Source organism: Pseudophryne corroboree, chromosome 3 (assembly GCF_028390025.1).
Source record: "Pseudophryne corroboree isolate aPseCor3 chromosome 3, aPseCor3.hap2, whole genome shotgun sequence".
Lineage (NCBI taxonomy): Eukaryota > Metazoa > Chordata > Amphibia > Anura > Myobatrachidae > Pseudophryne > Pseudophryne corroboree.
In genome coordinates, this window is record NC_086446.1 from 163,374,126 (window position 1) to 163,394,091 (window position 19,966).

Sequence of the window (19,966 nt, forward strand, 5' to 3'; positions counted from 1 at the left end):
CAGTAGAACATGGAGTCAGTTAAGTGGCTGGAAGAGTAGGACAGCAGATGTAGAGTGCCAAGACAGAACAATGAGGCAGGCAGTCAATGTATGGATAAACTGAAGAGATGGAATAGATTATAGATGTTCCGGCAATAGATGATAAGAGACTAAATAAGAGTTTTAGTAGTTTCCAGGGTGAGAAAGATCGTGGCCCTGGAAATATCATGGAGGTACAAAGGGAAGAATTCATAGAAGACTATATATGAGGGGTGAAGGAAAGGGAAGAGTCAAGGATGACACCCAGACAATGTACTTGGGGGACATGTTATTAACAGAGAGGGGAAGGGGAGGGAGGACCTTAGTAGACTGAAAGACAATGACTTTGCTTTTGAAAATATTGAGTTTCAGGAAGTACTGTGACATCCAGGATGAGATGGCTAATATGCGGGAGGTGACATGAGAGAGAGCTGGATTGAAGAGGGTGAACTTGGTATCATCGGCAAAGAGGTGGTACTGGAGGAGAAAGGAACGGATATGTTAACTATAGTAAGAAGTGTAGAGAAAGAAAAGAAGGCAGCCAAAGACAGACTCTTGAGAGACTCTGACGTGAAGAGGAAGTGGAGGAAAGGTGGATGTAGAGCCAGAGTGGTTGGAAATATAAGAGGCAAACTAGGAGAGTGCTAAGTCATGGAGCCCAAAGAAATGGATGGCTAGCATGAAGAGGGGTGGTCAACTGTGTTGAATGTGGCTGTAGGGTCCAGAAATATGACAAAAAAAGAAATGGCATTTTGATTTGGACCTGAGAAGATTGTGGCAGAGAAAGGTATGTTTGAAGGCTAAAGGAAAGGGATTGTAGGAAGCATGCACTGCGATGGAGGGAATAAAGGAGGGGGGGGCGGGGGAGAAGGACAATGATGTCAGTACTAATGGAGTGAGTGGGGAAAATGGAGTAGAAGCCTGAAGGGAAAAGATGTCATGGTGGATGGACACAATTTTGGTGGCAAAATGAAAGGCACTAAATAAAGAGAGTGAGTTAAGCCTAAATAAACATTCCTGAGCCAAAACTACAGTAAAATTTTTTTTTTTACATGTTATTTGCTTATGGAAATAATTTCACAGTGTACTATGGGCCTAATTTAGACCTGATCGTAGACTAAATTTAGCACATCTACGATCAGTCTTCAGACATGCGGGGGGACACTCAGCACAGCGCTAGTCCCCCCCGCATGTCAGGCCCGACCCCCCCATCCGCACAAGTGCATAAGCATCGCACAGCTGGCAGGGAGCTACTCTTTGCTGCCTGGGTCACAGCAGCTTCGTGTGACGTCGCGCAGCCGCTGCGGCCCCCCCCAATGGTCCGTGCATGCCTGCGTTGCCCGGACCACGCCCCCTACATGGTGGCCAAACACAACCGGCCTGCCCCCTCCCGCCCAGCAACCGCCTCTGCCTGTCAATCAGGCAGAGGCGATCGCAAAGCTAAGACAGCCGTCGGCAGTCTGGCACGCGGTTCAGGCCTGATCGCTGCTGTACTAAAATGCACAGCAGTGATCAGGTCTGAATTAGCCCCTATAAGTTTAATTAAACTTAAAAAATTTAATTACAATTAGTGCCATATATTCAAAGATGTGAGTGGTATTTTATAGTGATTTAACACCAACGGCAGCTTGGGGGTGCCAAACAGCCTCAAACAGGGGGTGCTAATGTTTTGTTCTGATTATCTATGCTTTAAAAACAATGATACAGGCAGTAGAGAAAATTGCTTATAATACAGACTTGTATTTATTATGGTAAGTTGATTTAAAAAAAATTGGGAGAGTCACTTACAGAAAAAAGGGCATAATTCAAGGTTGATTGCAAAACAACATTTTCCTCTAATGGGCAATACCATGTGCACTGCAGGTGGGGAAGATATAACATGTGCAGAGAGAGTTAGATTTGGGTGGGGTGTGTTCAAACTGAAATCTAAATTGCAGTGTAAAAATAAAGCAGCCAGTATTTATCCTGCACAGAAATAATATAACCAACCCAAATCTAACTCTCTCTGCACATTACATCTGCCCCCCCCCCTGCAGTGCACATGGTTTTGCCCATTAGAGGAAATTGTTGTTTTGCAATCAACCTTGAATTAGACCTTAAGTCAGCTATCTGTATATGATACAGAAAAAACTAGAGTCATAGAGAAGACATTTTCCAAACCTGTGGAGTCTCTAAACATCCAGTATTCAGGGTCTTCTTCCTGAGAAGTGGCAGCTCCTGGTATGGGGGTCTTACGACATCTCTTTTTACCTAGAGATGCTCTGCTCCTCATGCAAGATGAATCTAAAACAGTAGTACCCTGTGCAGAAAACAGCAGTCAAGATGTTAGCTATAAACTTAGAAATAACAGGAAAAATTTGTAAGAGGGACTATATCTCTTTAATTGAAGAGTACAAAAAGAAAACCTATTTAGTTCAAATCTTATTCTTGGTTCTTCTGGGTGCCTGATAATGTCATATAGGTGAAAGGGCAATAGGTGGAATATAACTAGAGGTTATGATAACCATGATGGCATCTACATCCCATTAAGTTTAGAGGCTAAGGGGTATATTCAATTAGGGTCGGATCCATTCCGACATGCATTTGTCGGAATGGATCCGACAACCCCTATTCAATCTCATCTCAATTCAACTTTTAAAAAGTCGAATTGAGATGAGGGACCCAGAGGAGGAGAGGGGGGGGGGGGAGCCGCGGGGAGACCAGCGGGGACAGCCGCGGGCAGACGGAGGAGAGCAGCGCTACAGTAGCGCTGCAGGAGGTTGTCTCACAGCCGCCAGACCTCATGGCGGTGTCCACCCGGCTCCAGCAAGCATGACCTCACTTGCTGGAGCCTGGTGGACGCTGCTGTGAGCGGTGCGGATGTGAGACATCCTGCTGCAGTGCTGTGCTGTAGCGCTGCTCTCCCCTGTATGCCCGCGGCTGTCCCCCGTCTCCCTGTGGCTCCCCCCCTCCTCCTCTGGGTCCTACATCTCAGTCTGACATTTTTTTATGTCGGACTGAGATGGTCGGAAACGAGGCCAAATCCTGTCGAATTTCGCCTCATTTCACTCAAAAGTACGTGAATCGGCAGCTATACCGCCATTCACGTACTATTCGACAAGTCGAATAAAAACTGATGGGATTGAATAGGTTGAATCACTATTCGACCTTAAAAAGTCGAAAACTGACGTCTTTTCGACAGACGGCAGTTTTCGACCCTAATTGAATATACCCCTAAATCTACATCAATAGAGATGTGTGGCAGGCACTTTTCGTGTTTTGTGTTTTGGTTTTGGATCTGGGTCCTTGCTCCTGTTTTGGATCTGTATTGGTTTTGCCAAAACCACCCTTTCGGGTTTTGGTTTTGGATCTGGATGATTTAAAAAAAAAAAAAAAACAGCTAAAATCACAGAATTTGGGGATTATTTTGATCCTACAGTATTATTAACCTCAATAACATTACTTTCCACTCATTTCCAGCATATTCTGAACACCTCACAATGGGGGTAATTCCAAGTTGATCGCAGCAGGATTTTTGTTAGCAGTTGGGCAAAACTATGTGCACTGCAGGGGAGGAAGATATACCATGTGCAGAGAGAGTTAGATGTGGGTGGGGTGTGTTCAGTCTGCAATCTAATTTGCAGTGTAAAAATAAAGCAGCCAGTATTTACCCTGCACAGAAACAATATACCCCACCCAAATCTATCTCTCTCTGCACATGTTATATCTGCAACCCCTGCAGTGCACATGGTTTTGCCCAACTGCTAAAAAATTTCCTGCTGCGATCAACTTGGAATTACCCCCAATATTGTTTTTAGACCAAAAGGTTGCACCGAGGTAGCTGGATGACTTTGCTATGCGACACAAGTATGCGGCACAAACACCTGGCCCATCTAGGAGTGACACTGCAGTGTCAAACAGGATGGCACTTTTAAAACCTAGGCCCCAAACAGCACATCATGTAAAGAAGAAAAAGAGGTGCAATGAGGTAGCTGGATGACTAAGCTAAGCGACACAAGTGTGCGGCACAAACACCTGGCCCATCTAGGAGTGGCACTGCAGTGTCAGACAGGATGGCAGATTTTAAAAATAGGCCCCAAACAGCACATCATGCAAAGAAGAAAAAGAGGTGCAATAAGGTAGCTGGATGACTAAGCTAAGCGACACAAGTGTGCGGCAAAAACACCTGGCCCATCTAGGAGTGGCACTGCAGTGTCAGACAGGATAACAGATTTAAAAAATAGGCCTCAAATAGCACATCATGCAAAGAAGAAAAAGAGGTGCAATAAGGTAGCTGGATGCTTAAGCTTAGCAACACAAGCGTGCGGCACAAACACCTGGCCCATCTAGGAGTGGCACTGCAGTGTCAGACAGGAAGGCAGATTTAAAAAATAGGCCCCAAACAGCATATCTGGGGAGCGCTACAATTATTTTTTATGTATGCCCCCCCCCCCATCAATCACAATACGTTATGGCGCCCCTGAGCACTAGTACTAGGAACTGGAAGTGGTTCCTGATCTTACACTATTTTCTCTGACGTCCTAGTGGATGCTGGGAACTCCGTAAGGACCATGGGGGATAGCGGCTCCGCAGGAGACTGGGCACAAATAGAAAGTTTTAGTACTACCTGGTGTGCACTGGCTCCTCCCCCTATGACCCTCCTCCAAGCCTCAGTTAGATTTTTGTGCCCGAACGAGAAGGGTGCACACTAGGGGCTCTCCTGAGCTTCTTAGTGAAAGTTTTAGTTTAGGTTTTTTATTTTCAGTGAGACCTGCTGGCAACAGGCTCACTGCATCGAGGGACTAAGGGGAGAAGAAGCGAACTCACCTGCGTGCAGAGTGGATTGGGCTTCTTGGCTACTGGACACCATTAGCTCCAGAGGGACCGCTTACAGGCCCAGCCTTGGAGCTCGGTCCCAGAGCCGCGCCGCCGGCCCCCTTACAGAGCCAGAAGCAAGAAGAGTCCGGCAAATCGGCGGCAGAAGACATCCTGTCTTCCACAAGGTAGCGCACAGCACTGCAGCTGTGCGCCATTGCTTCTCAGCACACTTCACACTCCGGTCACTGAGGGTGCAGGGCGCTAGGGGGGGGCGCCCTGAGCAGCAATAGAAACACCTTGGCTGGCTAAAAATACATCACATATAGCTCCTGGGCTATATGGATGAATTTTAACCCCTGCCAGATTTTCACAAAAAGCGGGAGAAAGGCCGCCGAGAAGGGGGCGGAGCCTATCTCCTCAGCACACAGGCGCCATTTTCCCTCACAGCTCCGCTGGAAGGACGTCTCCCTGACTCTCCCCTGCAGTCCTGCACTACAGAAACAGGGTAAAAAAGAGAGGGGGGGCACTAATTGGCGGGTTATTAACAATACAGCAGCTATAAGGGAGAAACACTTATATAAGGTTGTCCCTATATCTATATATAGCGCTCTGGTGTGTGCTGGCATACTCTCCCTCTGTCTCCCCAAAGGGCTAGTGGGGTCCTGTCCTCTATCAGAGCATTCCCTGTGCGTGTGCTGTGTGTCGGTACGTTTGTGTCGACATGTATGAGGAGGAAAATGATGTGGAGGCGGGGCAATTGCCTATAATAGAGATGTCACCCCCTAAGGAGTCGACACCTGAGTGGATGGCTTTATGGAAGGATTTACGTGACAGTGTCAGCTCCTTACAAAAGACGGTTGATGACATGAGACAGCCGACTAATCAGCTAGTCCCTGTCCAGGCGTCTCAAAAACCATCAGGGTCTCTAAAAAGGCCGTTACCTCAGGTGGTGGATACTGACGTCGACACGGATACTGACTCCAGTGTCGACGGTGAGGAGACAAACGTGACTTCCAGTAGGGCCACACGTTACATGATCACGGCAATGAGAGAGGTGTTAAACATTTCTGATACTGCAAGTACCACTAAAAAGGGTATTATGAGGGGTGTGAAAAAACTACCTGTAGTTTTTCCTGAATCAGACGAATTAAATGAGGTGTGTGATGAAGCGTGGGTTTCCCCCGATAAAAAACTGATAATTTCTAAAAAGTTATTGGCATTATACCCTTTCCCGCCAGAGGTTAGGGCGCGTTGGGAAACACCCCCTAGAGTGGATAAAGCGCTCACACGCTTATCAAAACAAGTGGCGTTACCGTCTCCTGATACGGCCGCCCTCAAGGAACCAGGTGACAGAAAACTGGAGAATATCCTTAAAAGTATATACACACATACTGGTGTTATACTGCGACCAGCAATCGCCTCAGCCTGGATGTGCAGCGCTGGGGTGGCTTGGTCGGATTCCCTGACTGAAAATATTGATACCCTGGATAGGGACAGTATATTGTTGACTATAGAGCATTTAAAAGATGCATTTCTATATATGCGAGATGCACAGAGGGATATTTCCACTCTGGCTTCAAGAGTGAGTGCGCTGTCCATTTCTGCCAGAAGAGGATTATGGACGCGACAGTGGTCAGGTGATGCGGACTCTAAACGGCATATGGAAATATTGCCTTATAAAGGGGAGGAGTTATTTGGGGTCGGTCTATCGGACCTGGTGGCCACGGCAACTGCTGGGAAATCCACATTTTTACCCCAGGTAGCCTCTCAACATAAAAAGACGCCGTCTTATCCGGCTCAGTCCTTTCGTCCCCATAAGGGCAAGCGGGCAAAAGGTTCCTCTTTTCTGCCCCGGGGCAGAGGAAGGGGAAAAAGACTGCAACAGACAGCCACTTCCCAGGAACAAAAGCCCTCCCCCGCTTCTGCCAAGTCCTCAGCATGACGCTGACGCCTTACAAGTGGACTCAGGCACGGTGGGGGCCCGTCTCAAGAATTTCAGCGCGCAGTGGGCTCACTCGCAAGTGGACCCCTGGATCCTGCAAGTAGTATCTCAGGGGTACAAATTGGAGTTCGAGACGTCTCCCCCTCGCCGGTTCCTGAAGTCTGCTTTACCAACGTCTCCCTCCGACAGGGAGGCAGTATTGGAGGCAGTTCACAAGCTGTATTCCCAGCAGGTGATAATCAAGGTACCCCTCCTGCAACAAGGGAAGGGGTATTATTCCACGCTGTTTGTGGTACCGAAGCCGGACGGCTCGGTGAGACCAATTTTAAATCTGAAGTCTTTGAACACTTACATACAGAGGTTCAAATTCAAGATGGAGTCACTCAGGGCAGTGATCGCGAACCTGGAAGAGGGGGACTATATGGTGTCTCTGGACATCAAAGATGCCTACCTCCATGTCCCCATTTACCCTTCTCATCAAGGGTACCTCAGGTTTGTAGTACAAAACTGTCACTATCAGTTTCAGACGCTGCCGTTTGGATTATCCACGGCACCTCGGGTCTTTACCAAGGTAATGGCCGAAATGATGATTCTTCTTCGAAGAAAAGGCGTTTTTAATTATCCCTTACTTGGACGATCTCCTGATAAGAGCAAGATCCAGAGAACAGTTAGTAGTCGGAGTAGCCCTATCTCAAGTAGTGCTACGGCAGCACGGCTGGATTCTAAATATCCCAAAATCGCAGCTGATTCCGACAACACGTCTTCTGTTCCTAGGGATGATTCTGGACACAGTCCAGAAAAAGGTGTTCCTTCCGGAGGAGAAAGCCAGTGAGTTATCCGAACTGGTCAGAAACCTCCTGAAACCAGGGCAAGTCAAGGTGCATCAATGCACAAGAGTCTTGGGAGAGATGGTAGCTTCCTACGAAGCGATTCCATTCGGCAGATTCCACGCAAGAACGTTCCAGTGGGATCTGCTGGACAAATGGTCCGGATCGCATCTTCAGATGCATCAACGGATAACCCTGTCCCCAAGGACAAGGGTGTCTCTTCTGTGGTGGTTGCAGAGTGCTCATCGTCTAGAGGGCCGCAGATTCGGCATTCAGGACTGGGTCCTGGTGACCACGGATGCCAGCCTGAGAGGCTGGGGAGCAGTCACACAAGGAAGAAATTTCCAGGGCTTGTGGTCAAGCCTGGAGACATCACTTCACATAAATATCCTGGAGCTAAGGGCCATCTACAATGCTCTAAGCCTAGCACGACCTCTGCTTCAAGGTCAGCCGGTGCTGATTCAGTCAGACAACATCACGGCAGTCGCCCACGTAAACAGACAGGGCGGCACAAGAAGCAGGAGGGCAATGGCAGAAGTTGCAAGGATTCTTCGCTGGGCGGAAAATCATGTGATAGCACTGTCAGCAGTGTTCATTCCGGGAGTGGACAACTGGGAAGCAGACTTCCTCAGCAGGCACGACCTCCACCCGGGAGAGTGGGGACTTCACCCAGAAGTCTTCCACATGATTGTGAACCGTTGGGAAAAACCAAAGGTGGACATGATGGCGTCACGCCTCAACAAAAAACTAGACAGGTATTGCGCCAGGTCACGGGACCCTCAGGCAATAGCTGTGGACGCGCTGGTAACACCGTGGGTGTACCAGTCAGTGTATGTGTTCCCTCCTCTGCCTCTCATACCCAAGGTACTGAGAATCATAAGAAGGAGAGGAGTAAGGACTATACTCGTGGCTCCGGATTGGCCAAGAAGGACTTGGTACCCGGAACTTCAAGAGATGCTCACGGAGGACCCGTGGCCTCTACCTCTACGAAGGGACCTGCTCCAGCAGGGACCCTGTCTGTTCCAAGACTTACCGCGGCTGCGTTTGAAGGCATGGCGGTTGAACGCCGGATCCTGAAGGAAAAAGGCATTCCGGATGAAGTCATCCCTACCCTGATCAAAGCCAGGAAGGATGTAACCGTGCAGCATTATCACCGTATTTGGCGTAAATATGTTGCGTGGTGCGAGGCCAGGAAGGCCCCTACAGAGGAATTTCAACTGGGTCTTTCCTGCAAACAGGACTGTCTATGGGCCTAAAATTAGGGTCCATTAAGGTTCAAATTTCGGCCCTGTCGATCTTCTTCCAAAAAGAACTGGCTTCAGTTCCTGAAGTTCAGACGTTTGTCAAAGGGGTGCTGCATATACAGCCTCCTTTTGTGCCTCCAGTGGCACCTTGGGATCTCAATGTGGTTTTGGGGTTCCTAAAATCACATTGGTTTGAACCACTCACCACTGTGGACTTAAAATATCTCACATGGAAAGTGGTAAGGCTATTGGCCCTGGCTTCAGCCAGGCGCGTGTCAGAATTGGCGGCTTTATCCTATAAAAGCCCTTACCTAATTTTTCATACGGATAGGGCAGAATTGAGGACTCGTCCTCAGTTTCTCTCTAAGGTGGTTTCAGCGTTTCACCTGAATCAGCCTATTGTGGTACCTGCAGCTACTAGGGACTTGGAGGACTCCAAGTTGCTGGACGTAGTCAGGGCCCTGAAAATATACGTTTCCAGGACGGCTGGAGTCAGAAAATCTGACTCGCTGTTTATCCTGTATGCACCCAACAAGCTGGGTGCTCCTGCTTCTAAGCAGACTATTGCTCGTTGGATTTGTAGTACAATTCAGCTTGCACATTCTGTGGCAGGCTTGCCACAGCCAAAATCTGTAAAAGCCCATTCCACACGGAAAGTGGGCTCATCTTGGGCGGCCGCCCGAGGGGTCTCGGCTTTACAACTTTGCCGAGCAGCTACTTGGTCAGGGGCAAACACGTTTGCTAAATTCTACAAATTTGATACCCTGGCTGAGGAGGACCTGGAGTTCTCTCATTCGGTGCTGCAGAGTCATCCGCACTCTCCCGCCCGTTTGGGAGCTTTGGTATAATCCCCATGGTCCTTACGGAGTTCCCAGCATCCACTAGGACGTCAGAGAAAATAAGAATTTACTTACCGATAATTCTATTTCTCATAGTCCGTAGTGGATGCTGGGCGCCCATCCCAAGTGCGGATTGTCTGCAATACTTGTACATAGTTATTGTTAACTAAATCGGGTTATTGTTGTAGTGAGCCATCTTTTCTAGAGGCTCCTCTGTTTATCATACTGTAAACTGGGTTCAGATCACAAGTTATACGGTGTGATTGGTGTGGCTGGTATGAGTCTTACCCGGGATTCAAAATCCTTCCTTATTGTGTACGCTCGTCCGGGCACAGTATCCTAACTGAGGCTTGGAGGAGGGTCATAGGGGGAGGAGCCAGTGCACACCAGGTAGTACTAAAGCTTTCTATTTGTGCCCAGTCTCCTGCGGAGCCGCTATCCCCCATGGTCCTTACGGAGTTCCCAGCATCCACTACGGACTATGAGAAATAGAATTATCGGTAAGTAAATTCTTATTTTTTCCTCCAAATTGTTGTTCTCCATTTCACAGGACAGCACCCCTTTAATATTACAGCACACAGAACAGTGCCCCTTTATTTTCACATCGCCCCTGTATCCTCACAGCATACAGCAGCAGTGTGCTTTTAATTTTTAACTGCACCCAAACTTTTATAGTAGACAGGGCCAGTGTAATGTTATTAAGACATCAGCAGCACCCCTATATTTCACAGCATACAGGAGCAGTGTGCCTTTCATTTGTAAGAACTGCACCCCTGAATTTTTGTAGCAGACAGGGCCAGTGTAATGTTATTAAGACATTAGCACCCCTATATTTCACAGCATACAGGAGCAGTGTGCTTTTAATTTGTAAGAACTGCACCCAAACTTTTATAGCAGACAGGGCCAGTGTAATGTTATTAAGACATCAGCACCCCTATATTTCACAGCATACAGGAACAGTGTGCTTTTCATTTTTAACTGCACCCAAACTTTTATAGCAGACAGGGCCAGTGTAATGTTATTAAGACATCAGCTCCCCTATATTTCACAGCATACAGGAACAGTGTGCTTTTAATTTGCAAGAACTGCACCCAAATTTTTATAGCAGACAGGGCCAGTGTAATGTTATTAAGACATCAGCACCCCTATATTTCACAGCATACAGGAACAGTGTGCTTTTAATTTTTAACTGCACATAAACTTTTATAGCAGACAGGGCCAGTGTAATGTTATTATGACATCAGCACCCCTATATTTCACAGCATACAGGAACAGTGTGCTTTTAATTTTTAACTGCACATAAACTTTTATAGCAGACAGGGCCAGTGTAATGTTATTATGACATCAGCACCCCTATATTTCACAGCATACAGGAACAGTGTGCTTTTAATTTTTAACTGCACATAAACTTTTATAGCAGACAGGGCCAGTGTAATGTTATTCAGACATCAGCACCCCTATATTTCACAGCATGCAGGAACAGTGTGCATTTAATTTGTAACTGCACCCAAACTTTTATAGCAGACAGGGCCAGTGTAATGTTATTAAGACATCAGCACCCCTATATTTCGCAGCATACAGGAGCAGTGTGCTTTTAATTTGTAAGAACTGCACCCCTGAATTTTTGTAGCAGACAGGGCCAGTGTAATGTTATTAAGACATCAGCACCCTATATTTCACAGCATACAGGAGCAGTGTGCTTTTAATTTGTAAGAACTGCACCCAAACTTTTATAGCAGACATGGCCAGTGTAATGTTATTAAGACATTAGCACCCCTATATTTCACAGCATACAGGAACAGTGTGCTTTTAATTGTTAACTACACCCAAACTTTTATAGCAGATAGGGCCAGTGTAATGTTAAGACATCAGCACCCCTATATTTCACAGCATACAGGAACAGTGTGCTTTTAATTTTTAACTGCACATAAACTTTTATAGCAGACAGGGCCAGTGTAATGTTATTAAGACATCAGCACCCCTATATTTCACAGCATACAGGAACAGTGTGCGTTTAATTTTTAACTGCACATAAACTTTTATAGCAGACAGGGCCAGTGTAATGTTATTAAGACATCAGCACCCCTATATTTCACAGCATACAGGAACAGTGTGCTTTTAATTTTTAACTGCACCCAAACTTTTATAGCAGATAGGGCCAGTGTAATGTTATTAAGACATCAGCTCCCCTATATTTCACAGCATACAGGAACAGTGTGCTTTTAATTTGTAAGAACTGCACCCAAATTTTTATAGCAGACAGGGCCAGTGTAATGTTATTAAGACATCAGCACCCCTATATTTCACAGCATACAGGAACAGTGTGCTTTTAATTTTTAACTGCACCCAAACTTTTATAGCAGACAGGGCCAGTGTAATGTTATTAAGACATCAGCACCCCTATATTTCGCAGCATACAGGAGCAGTGTGCTTTTAATTTGTAAGAACTGCACCCCTGAATTTTTGTAGCAGACCGGGCCAGTGTAATGTTATTAAGACATCAGCACCCCTATATTTTTACAGCATACAGGAGCAGTGTGCTTTTAATTTGTAAGAACTGCACCCAAACTTTTATAGCAGACATGGCCAGTGTAATGTTATTAAGACATTAGCACCCCTATATTTCACAGCATACAGGAACAGTGTGCTTTTAATTTGTAAGAGCTGCACCCAAATTTGTATAGCAGACAGAGCCAGTGTAATGTTATTAAGACATCAGCACCCCTATATTTCACAGCATACAGGAACAGTGTGCTTTTAATTTTTAACTGCACATAAACTTTTATAGCAGACAGGGCCAGTGTAATGTTATTAAGACATCAGCACCCCTATATTTCACAGCATACAGGAACAGTGTGCTTTTAATTTTTAACTGCACATAAACTTTTATAGCAGACAGGGCCAGTGTAATGTTATTAAGACATCAGCACCCCTATATTTCACAGCATAAAGGAACAGTGTGCTTTTAATTTTTAACTGCACCCAAACTTTTATAGCAGACAGGGACAGTGTAATGTTATTAAGACATCAGCACCCCTATATTTCACAGTGCCCCTGCCCCCTGTACAACACAGTGACAGCCAGGACAGCAACACACATGTACAGCTGCAGCACCTGGCAGTAACACCAGTGACAGCCAGGACAGCAAGGATATCACCCCTAACACAGCACAGATATACCACAGTGACTGCAGCAGCACCCCAACAGAGCACACACTAACCCCATGCCACCACCCACAGAGAGGTCTGTCTCTGTCTCCCTCACTCTCCAAGTCCGGAGTGAAAATGGCGGTGATGCGCGGCTGTTTATATGGGATCCAAAGCCCGTGAGAATCCGACAGCGAGATGACGTTTTGCCTTGTTCATTTATGAGTCTGGCAGGGAAACCCAAGCCGGACTCGGGACATGATGTTCGGTAGTGTTCGGTTCTCATGGAACCGAACCCACTCATTTAATGTATTCAAATTGGACTTGCAGCCAACACACCTGCATACCTCTGGTCCTGGCCCTGTTCCAACAATGTAAAAAACTAATTTGATTTATGAAAGAAGTTTCATGCAGAGGTGTGTTCATACCACAATCTTCCCACACCAGTTTGGCAGGATAATCACACACGTACTGTAATAATTACTGTGTTCTACTGAGAGATTATACTCCTTCCACTATGAGACTCTCAGACTGTGGTTTCGAGCTTGTCTCCATTTCTGTCCTAATGTCACGAAGCTAACACTGACATAAGCAGCCTTGTCCCCACTTACACAAATACATAAGTAGCAAGTATTTGAGTCCAAAAACATTAACACATTCAACATCTGAAGTACTCTGTACCGCTGTGAACATTCCAATGATTTGGCAATATGCCCTCACTTCAAAAAGTACTGAAGGATAAACATGAGAGAAATAATTATAACAAAAACTATAGGATCATGATTTAACTGTAACTACTGTAATACTAGAGTAGTTGGTTCTGTACATGTGACTTATATGGCATCTGGGTGTCACATGCAGGTAGGTATCCTTTGTGCTGAAGCAATCTAAGCTGCAGAAAATACTATTGGTTAAACAGCTACAACGGGATGCATTCACACAGGGGTCTATTTACTAAGCCTTGGATGGAGATAAAGAGTATGGGAATAAAGCACCATCCAATCGGTGTCTGTCACGTCACAGGGTAAGTTTGAAAAATGACAGTTAGGAGCTGATTGGCTGGTACTTTTACTCCGTCCACTTTATCTCCATCCAAGACTTAGTTGATAGACCGCTAAGTTTTCAATATCAACAGTCAAAGGGCAAGGTGTATGTATCAAGCCATGGAGAGAGAGATAAAGTACCCACCAATCACCTTCTGGCATTTTTCAAACACAGCCTGTAAAACGACAGAAGTTGATTGGATAGTACTTTATCTCTCTCTAAGGCTTGATACATTTCGCCCATAATGTGGACACCAGAATGTCAACAATTATGATGTCCACATTGTTGAAATGTCAACATGGAATATGCCAACATCTGCAGAATATCAACATGTTTACATTGTCGACATGTAAGATGCAGACATTCTGCAGAACGCCTACAATAGGGTTAGGCTGTAGGGGGATTGCCAAGGATAAGTTTAGGATGAAGATTAAGGCTAGGGATATGTGTTAGTGTTCCTGAACCCTGCATCACCTGACGCTCCTGGACCCGAAAAAGACTCACCACTACACCGTTAGACCTGAATGGAGGTATGTGATTATCACACTGCTGGGATGCACTGTTACGTCGACATTCTGAATATCAACATCGGGACCTTGTCGACATTCTGATGTCGACCTAATGAATGTAGACATTATGAATGTAGACAACACATACCTGTCACACGCTATTATTTTGCAGCTCAGAGACAAAAAGAAAACGAGAATCAGGAAAAACTACCCTAGAATCTGCAGGAATAAAAAGGTTTATCCATGAAGCAAATGGAAATTATTGCATAGTTAGATTAAATTGGTCTAATATTAATGGAACTTTTATTGCACACAAAGTTAGTGGAAACTAGGAACTCAAAATAAACCTTATTAGAAAGACTGCTGCTTATACATGGGGTGTACTTTTCAAGGCGTATACCTTGCACATTAACATTATGCATATGCAATATGCAGGTTGCCACGTAGTGTCAGGCGATGATGTATTGCTCTTATCTGGTAAATAATTGTCACATTTTCTACATAAGTGGCGAAATATAAAAGGGTGCAAGTTTTTGTGTAGGTACAAACTCACACTTACTCGCTGCAAGTTTGGTGCGAGAGTGTTCCAAAAATGGCATTAGTAATACAGTGCAGGTTTCAGGATGCCGATGTAACTTGCATGTGACACTACATGAGATTTCTGGCGGCTGAGCCATAAAAAGTCTTGCACATCAGAATACGAGTTACATTACATCTGAGTTGTTTTGTTTTAAACAAAGTGAGCCACTGGTCTCCTAAAATCTCCCGTGCACCTCACAGGCCCTATATAAGTCCTACCTCTGCCATTTTGTCCCTTTTGGAAGGAGACAATGTAGGTGCGGAGGTGCTGTGGTAGTGACAGTTTGTTTGGGGATTCGGTGAAAGCCGGACCGGACCAAGTTCCGGAACGCCGGACGAGACCCGCTCGCTGCAGCGACCCGGGTCTCGTCCGGCGTTCCGGAACTTGGTCCGGTCCGGCTTTCACCGATACCCGTTTGTTTGTTTTGGTCAGTTTGGTCAGGAGGAGGAGGTGATAGTCATCCAGCCTGAGCATGAGGAAGAGGGTGGTGAGGAGCAGGAGCCTGCTGTGTACGGGAAAACGAGAACTGGGCGTAATGTGCGGTTCAGTTATGAAGAGAACTGTACACTGGTGCACACAATGGTGCCAGACTCCTAGGAGCCCAATCACATAGAACAACCATGGCTCACAAGATGGCAGGTCATCCCCAATGCCATCAATGCAGTCAGCTCCTTTAGAAGCTGTGTTGAAAATGTCAAGGAGCGTTTCAATGATGTGAGCACGTCTTGAAGGCAAAGCTGGCAAAGGAGCTGCAGGAGTCGTGCAGGACAGGGGATAAGTGAGCAGTACCCATTCACTATATGGATAGACTCTCGTGGCGCATTTGGATCCTGCAAGGCTGTGCGGCATCAGGATCCATCTAACACCACATACGAGACCACAAACCGCCGCCCATCCTTTTTTCTTTCACGGCACAATTCGCTCTCCCACTCTCATCTGCCCTCCGCTCAGTGAAGAGGCTAGACAGCAGATGGGAGTTAGAGTGCCCACTGTTTCTTCTTACATCTGTGTTCTCACAAGCACATTACCAATGACACTGAGGTACCAAACTTTTTTTCTGATATGGCACCTGAAAGGGATTAACGACATATGTATGCATCAAGCTGCCTCTGTTTAAAGTGTACCTGCAGGAATGTCCAGGAGTATATGCAATGTTACCAATGTTCCCATATGATTTGAGATAAGAGGCACCTGTATAAATTCCTGCCTGAGCTGTCAAAGATAGAGGTGCAGCTTACAGGTGGTGTTTAGCCCTGAAATTATGATGTTTTGCACTATAAGCTACATCTGATCAATCATAGCCTCGTGTGATTTTACAGAGGCTTTTTGATCTTAACATATTAATAGCAGACACCAAGCAACCTCATCTAGTGTGATATTGACCTGTGAAACTTAACACCCCTGTTAGACCACTGTGGGATGTATACAATGTTATATTGTGTTTCTGTATGATTGGGAATAGTGGGAAGTTAATATTGTCAAGTATCAGTTATTACTAACTCTGGTGAGGCACCTGTGCTGGATACTTTGACAGCTGATACAAATCATTCTGCTTGTATAATCTATCTGTGCCGTGATCAGAGCGGAATTGTTTCATTTGGAAACATTCATTTTTTATTTTTTTTGGAGACCTTGTATCGAACTGCCGTGTCTAATGGTTCATTAGCAAGCGTAACATCTGCAGTTTTGACTAAGGAGGATTAGAGTCAAATGGATACACCATCTATTGTCTGAGAAAGAATACAGAACATACTAGGATACCTATATGCTTGGCTACACCGATCTCATCGATTATTGCTAGCTCTTGTATAAAGAAGAACAACCGCTACCTGCTGCAATCAGGACAGATTACTGTCCTTTTCTATGTGTGAGAAGAAATATCCAGTTATTATGGACTAATCTCACCCAATATTCTCACCACTAGGACGAATACCACATCTAATATTAGAACGCTAAGGGAATTAGCTTGCTAATCACACCTAAATTGTACTTCCCACTTATAGGTAATTTTGATAAATACAAGTTAAGTTTTAATTGAAAATAAACATTTCAATATTCTTTAAAAGAAGGGAATTTTCTTCTTTCCGATGTGTTATGGTCTCACCACCACACACACCGGATATATGTGTACCCATTCACTATATGGCCGACAAGGAGGAGCTAAAGCAGGCGATACCACCTGTGATCGGTGACGTGCGGTGGGGTGAGGCAGGTGAGGCAGAGCCTTTCCTGTCATACTAACGTATGAAAAATACAAAGAATATGTTAGAAATATCTTCTTTGCATAATTCTAATAATTTTTATAGCCAAAACTCTGGAGTAAAAAGTCTATGGCAGGTGAGGCAGTGCCTCACCTGGCTAACTTTTCTGCACATCTCTAATCAAAACTCGCCAAATTTCCAGGAGTTTATACTGCTGCACCTGTGTATAATGCCCAGATGTATGTTTTGGCTCATATATTGCATGTAAATCTGGCTCTGGTGCTAGCCAGTGCCTCCTGAGCTTTTTAGCTCACCGCACCTCCCTGCCTGAAATCCTGCATGGCACCCATATTAAGGACACTGGGGGTTATTCAGACCTGATCGTAGCAGCAAATTTGTTAGCAGTTGGGCAAAACCATGTTCACTGCAGGGGAGGCAGATATAACATGTGCAGAGAGAGTTAGAATTGGGTGGGGTGAGTTCAAACTGAAATCTAATTTGCAGTGTAAAAATAAAGCAGCCAGTATTTACCCTGTACCAGTGCCATAACTAGACATTTTAGCGCTGTGTGCAAGAACAGCATAGCCCCCCCCCCTTCCGCCCAAATATAAAACAGGGCCAATGCGCGCGCCAAAAATATAGGGGCGTGGCTTCATGGGAAAGGGCATGGCCACATAACTCCCTTTTACACAGCACAGCAGGCAGAGTTCCCTTTTACACAGTACGGCAGGTAGAGTCCCCCATTTACACAGTAAAGCAGGCAGAGTCCCCTTTCTCACATTAGGCAGGTAGAGTCTCCCTTTTACACATTAAGCACGTAGAGTCCCCCTTTTACACATTAGGTAGGTACAGTTCCCCTTCTACACAGTATGGCACATAGAGTCCCCCTTTTAAACATTAGGCAGCAGAGTCCCCCTTTGTTACATATTACAGCAACAGAGCTCAACACATTAGGCAGGGAGAGAGAGAGAGAGAGAAGGAGGAAGAGAGAGAGAGAGAGTCTTTTAATAAATGTTTATTACCTGTTGCCATTTCTTTCTCTGGATATCAATATTGCCGTTGTTTTGAGTGAGTGATCATGTTACTACTCTGTCATAAACTGTTTGATGTGAACTAGTCATATACAGTACTTGTACAAATAAGGTGGTTATGCGCTATAGCTCATCACACTGGTTCATGGTAGTAACAAGCTTTCCTACTGGAACTGTCTGGGTTAACTTTGTTCCACTACAGTGAACTTTACATTTGCAGTTTATACCGCTAAGAAGCGGACTAATATAATGAATCAACATAGATCATAAGATCATAGAACTGAAATTGTGAAATAATGTGCTCTTCCTACAAGAAAAGAATAAATCTTGTTTTATGCTCGTGTTATTGTATTCCTGGTGGCTTTATAATTCAATAGGTGAAGAATCCGGTGTAGCTTTTCTTGGCCATTAGACAGCATTGAAAATCTCATAGCCCAGTCCTTCTCAGTCTCTCGTTTGTTGGAATATGTAAATGTTGGTGTCACGTTTGTCATTCTGGGTGATTTATACGTCTGTCAACTTCTGTTAACACCACAGTCTCCAGTGATGTCTCTAGTCTCTGTTACTCTGCCTCAATTTTTAAGGATCGTTTTCTAACCGCAAGGACAGCAAGTATTGTATGACTGCATCACATGAGCAGTAATGTACTGAGCGCAACAGCCGTCACCAAGTAATATGCCACATGTAGATGCCACTTAGTGACATTATTCTCCTTTATTCCTCTCTGCTATTGGGATGCTCTTTTTGGAGGGTGTAGTATGTTATGCCGGCGGTCGGGTTCCTGGCGACCAGCATACCGGCACCAGAATCCCGACCGCCGGCATACCAAAAGCTGGGCGAGCGCAAATGAGCCCCTTGCGGGTCATGGACCCCCAAGAGGGAGAAGAACTGTCGGTGATCGGGATTCCGGCGCCGGTATGCTGGTCGCCGGGAGCCCGACTGCCGGCAAAGTGAAGACCACCCCTTTTTGGAGAGTGAGTCTTGCTGCACTGGTGCACATGCTGCAATAATACCCATGGGATTAAGGAATACGGTGCTCAGGGATTTACATTCTTCCAGTCCAATAAGAGCTGTATGTTTGGACAGGGGGGGGGGGGGGGGGAGAGAGAGATTGTTTTTTCTTTGGTCACCTTTGTGGCCATTCCAGCATCCAGGCTTCACAGGCGCTGTCCCTCATATACTGGCACTCCCTACCCCTCTCCATCGCTGGCGGCGGCTCACACAGGCGAAGCAGCGGCGGATCACTGATCCGATATACCGCTTGCAGTAGCGCTCCCACTCTCTCCATTGACGGTGGTAGGTCTCACAGTCTAAGCAGCGCTCCAGTGGTGGATCATGTAACGGACCTGCCGCCTGCACTACCGCTCCCACTCCCTCCCCATTGCAGAGGCGCAAGCGGGTCTGACAGATGGCATCACCGCACGGGTCTCTACCAACAAATGGCGCCTGCCACACCGCTCCCCGTCCCTTACAGAGGCGGCAGGAGACAGGCGCCGACACCCAGCAACTTACCACTACCATCTCACTGACTACAACGCCCAACGTGGGGGTGTGCTGCCAGATGGTGTGCCTTCAGTGCAGCTGAGCTGTGGGCAAGGCACCATCGGTACACACCTAGTTACGGCTCTGCCCGGCACAGAAACAAAATAACCCACCCAAATCTAACTCTCTCTGCATATGTTATATCTGCCCCGCTGCAGTGCACATGGTTTTGCCCAACTGCTAACAAATTTGCTGCTACGGTCAGGTCTGAATGACCCCCACTGTACGTCCCCATCCTAAGGCTGA

General features: G+C 45.9%; 1 protein-coding gene across 3 annotated transcripts in view; it reads right to left on the bottom strand.

Annotated features, from left to right (window-relative positions):
* Positions 1 to 19,966, bottom strand: part of LOC135055003 (uncharacterized) — a 122,116-nt gene that overhangs the window by 34,044 nt on the left and 68,106 nt on the right. For all 3 annotated transcript variants that reach the window (XM_063958549.1, XM_063958550.1, XM_063958548.1), the window contains one exon: positions 2,179 to 2,317. In XM_063958549.1, the coding sequence (XP_063814619.1) occupies positions 2,179 to 2,317 (139 nt within the window). The remainder of the gene's footprint in view (positions 1 to 2,178; positions 2,318 to 19,966) is intronic.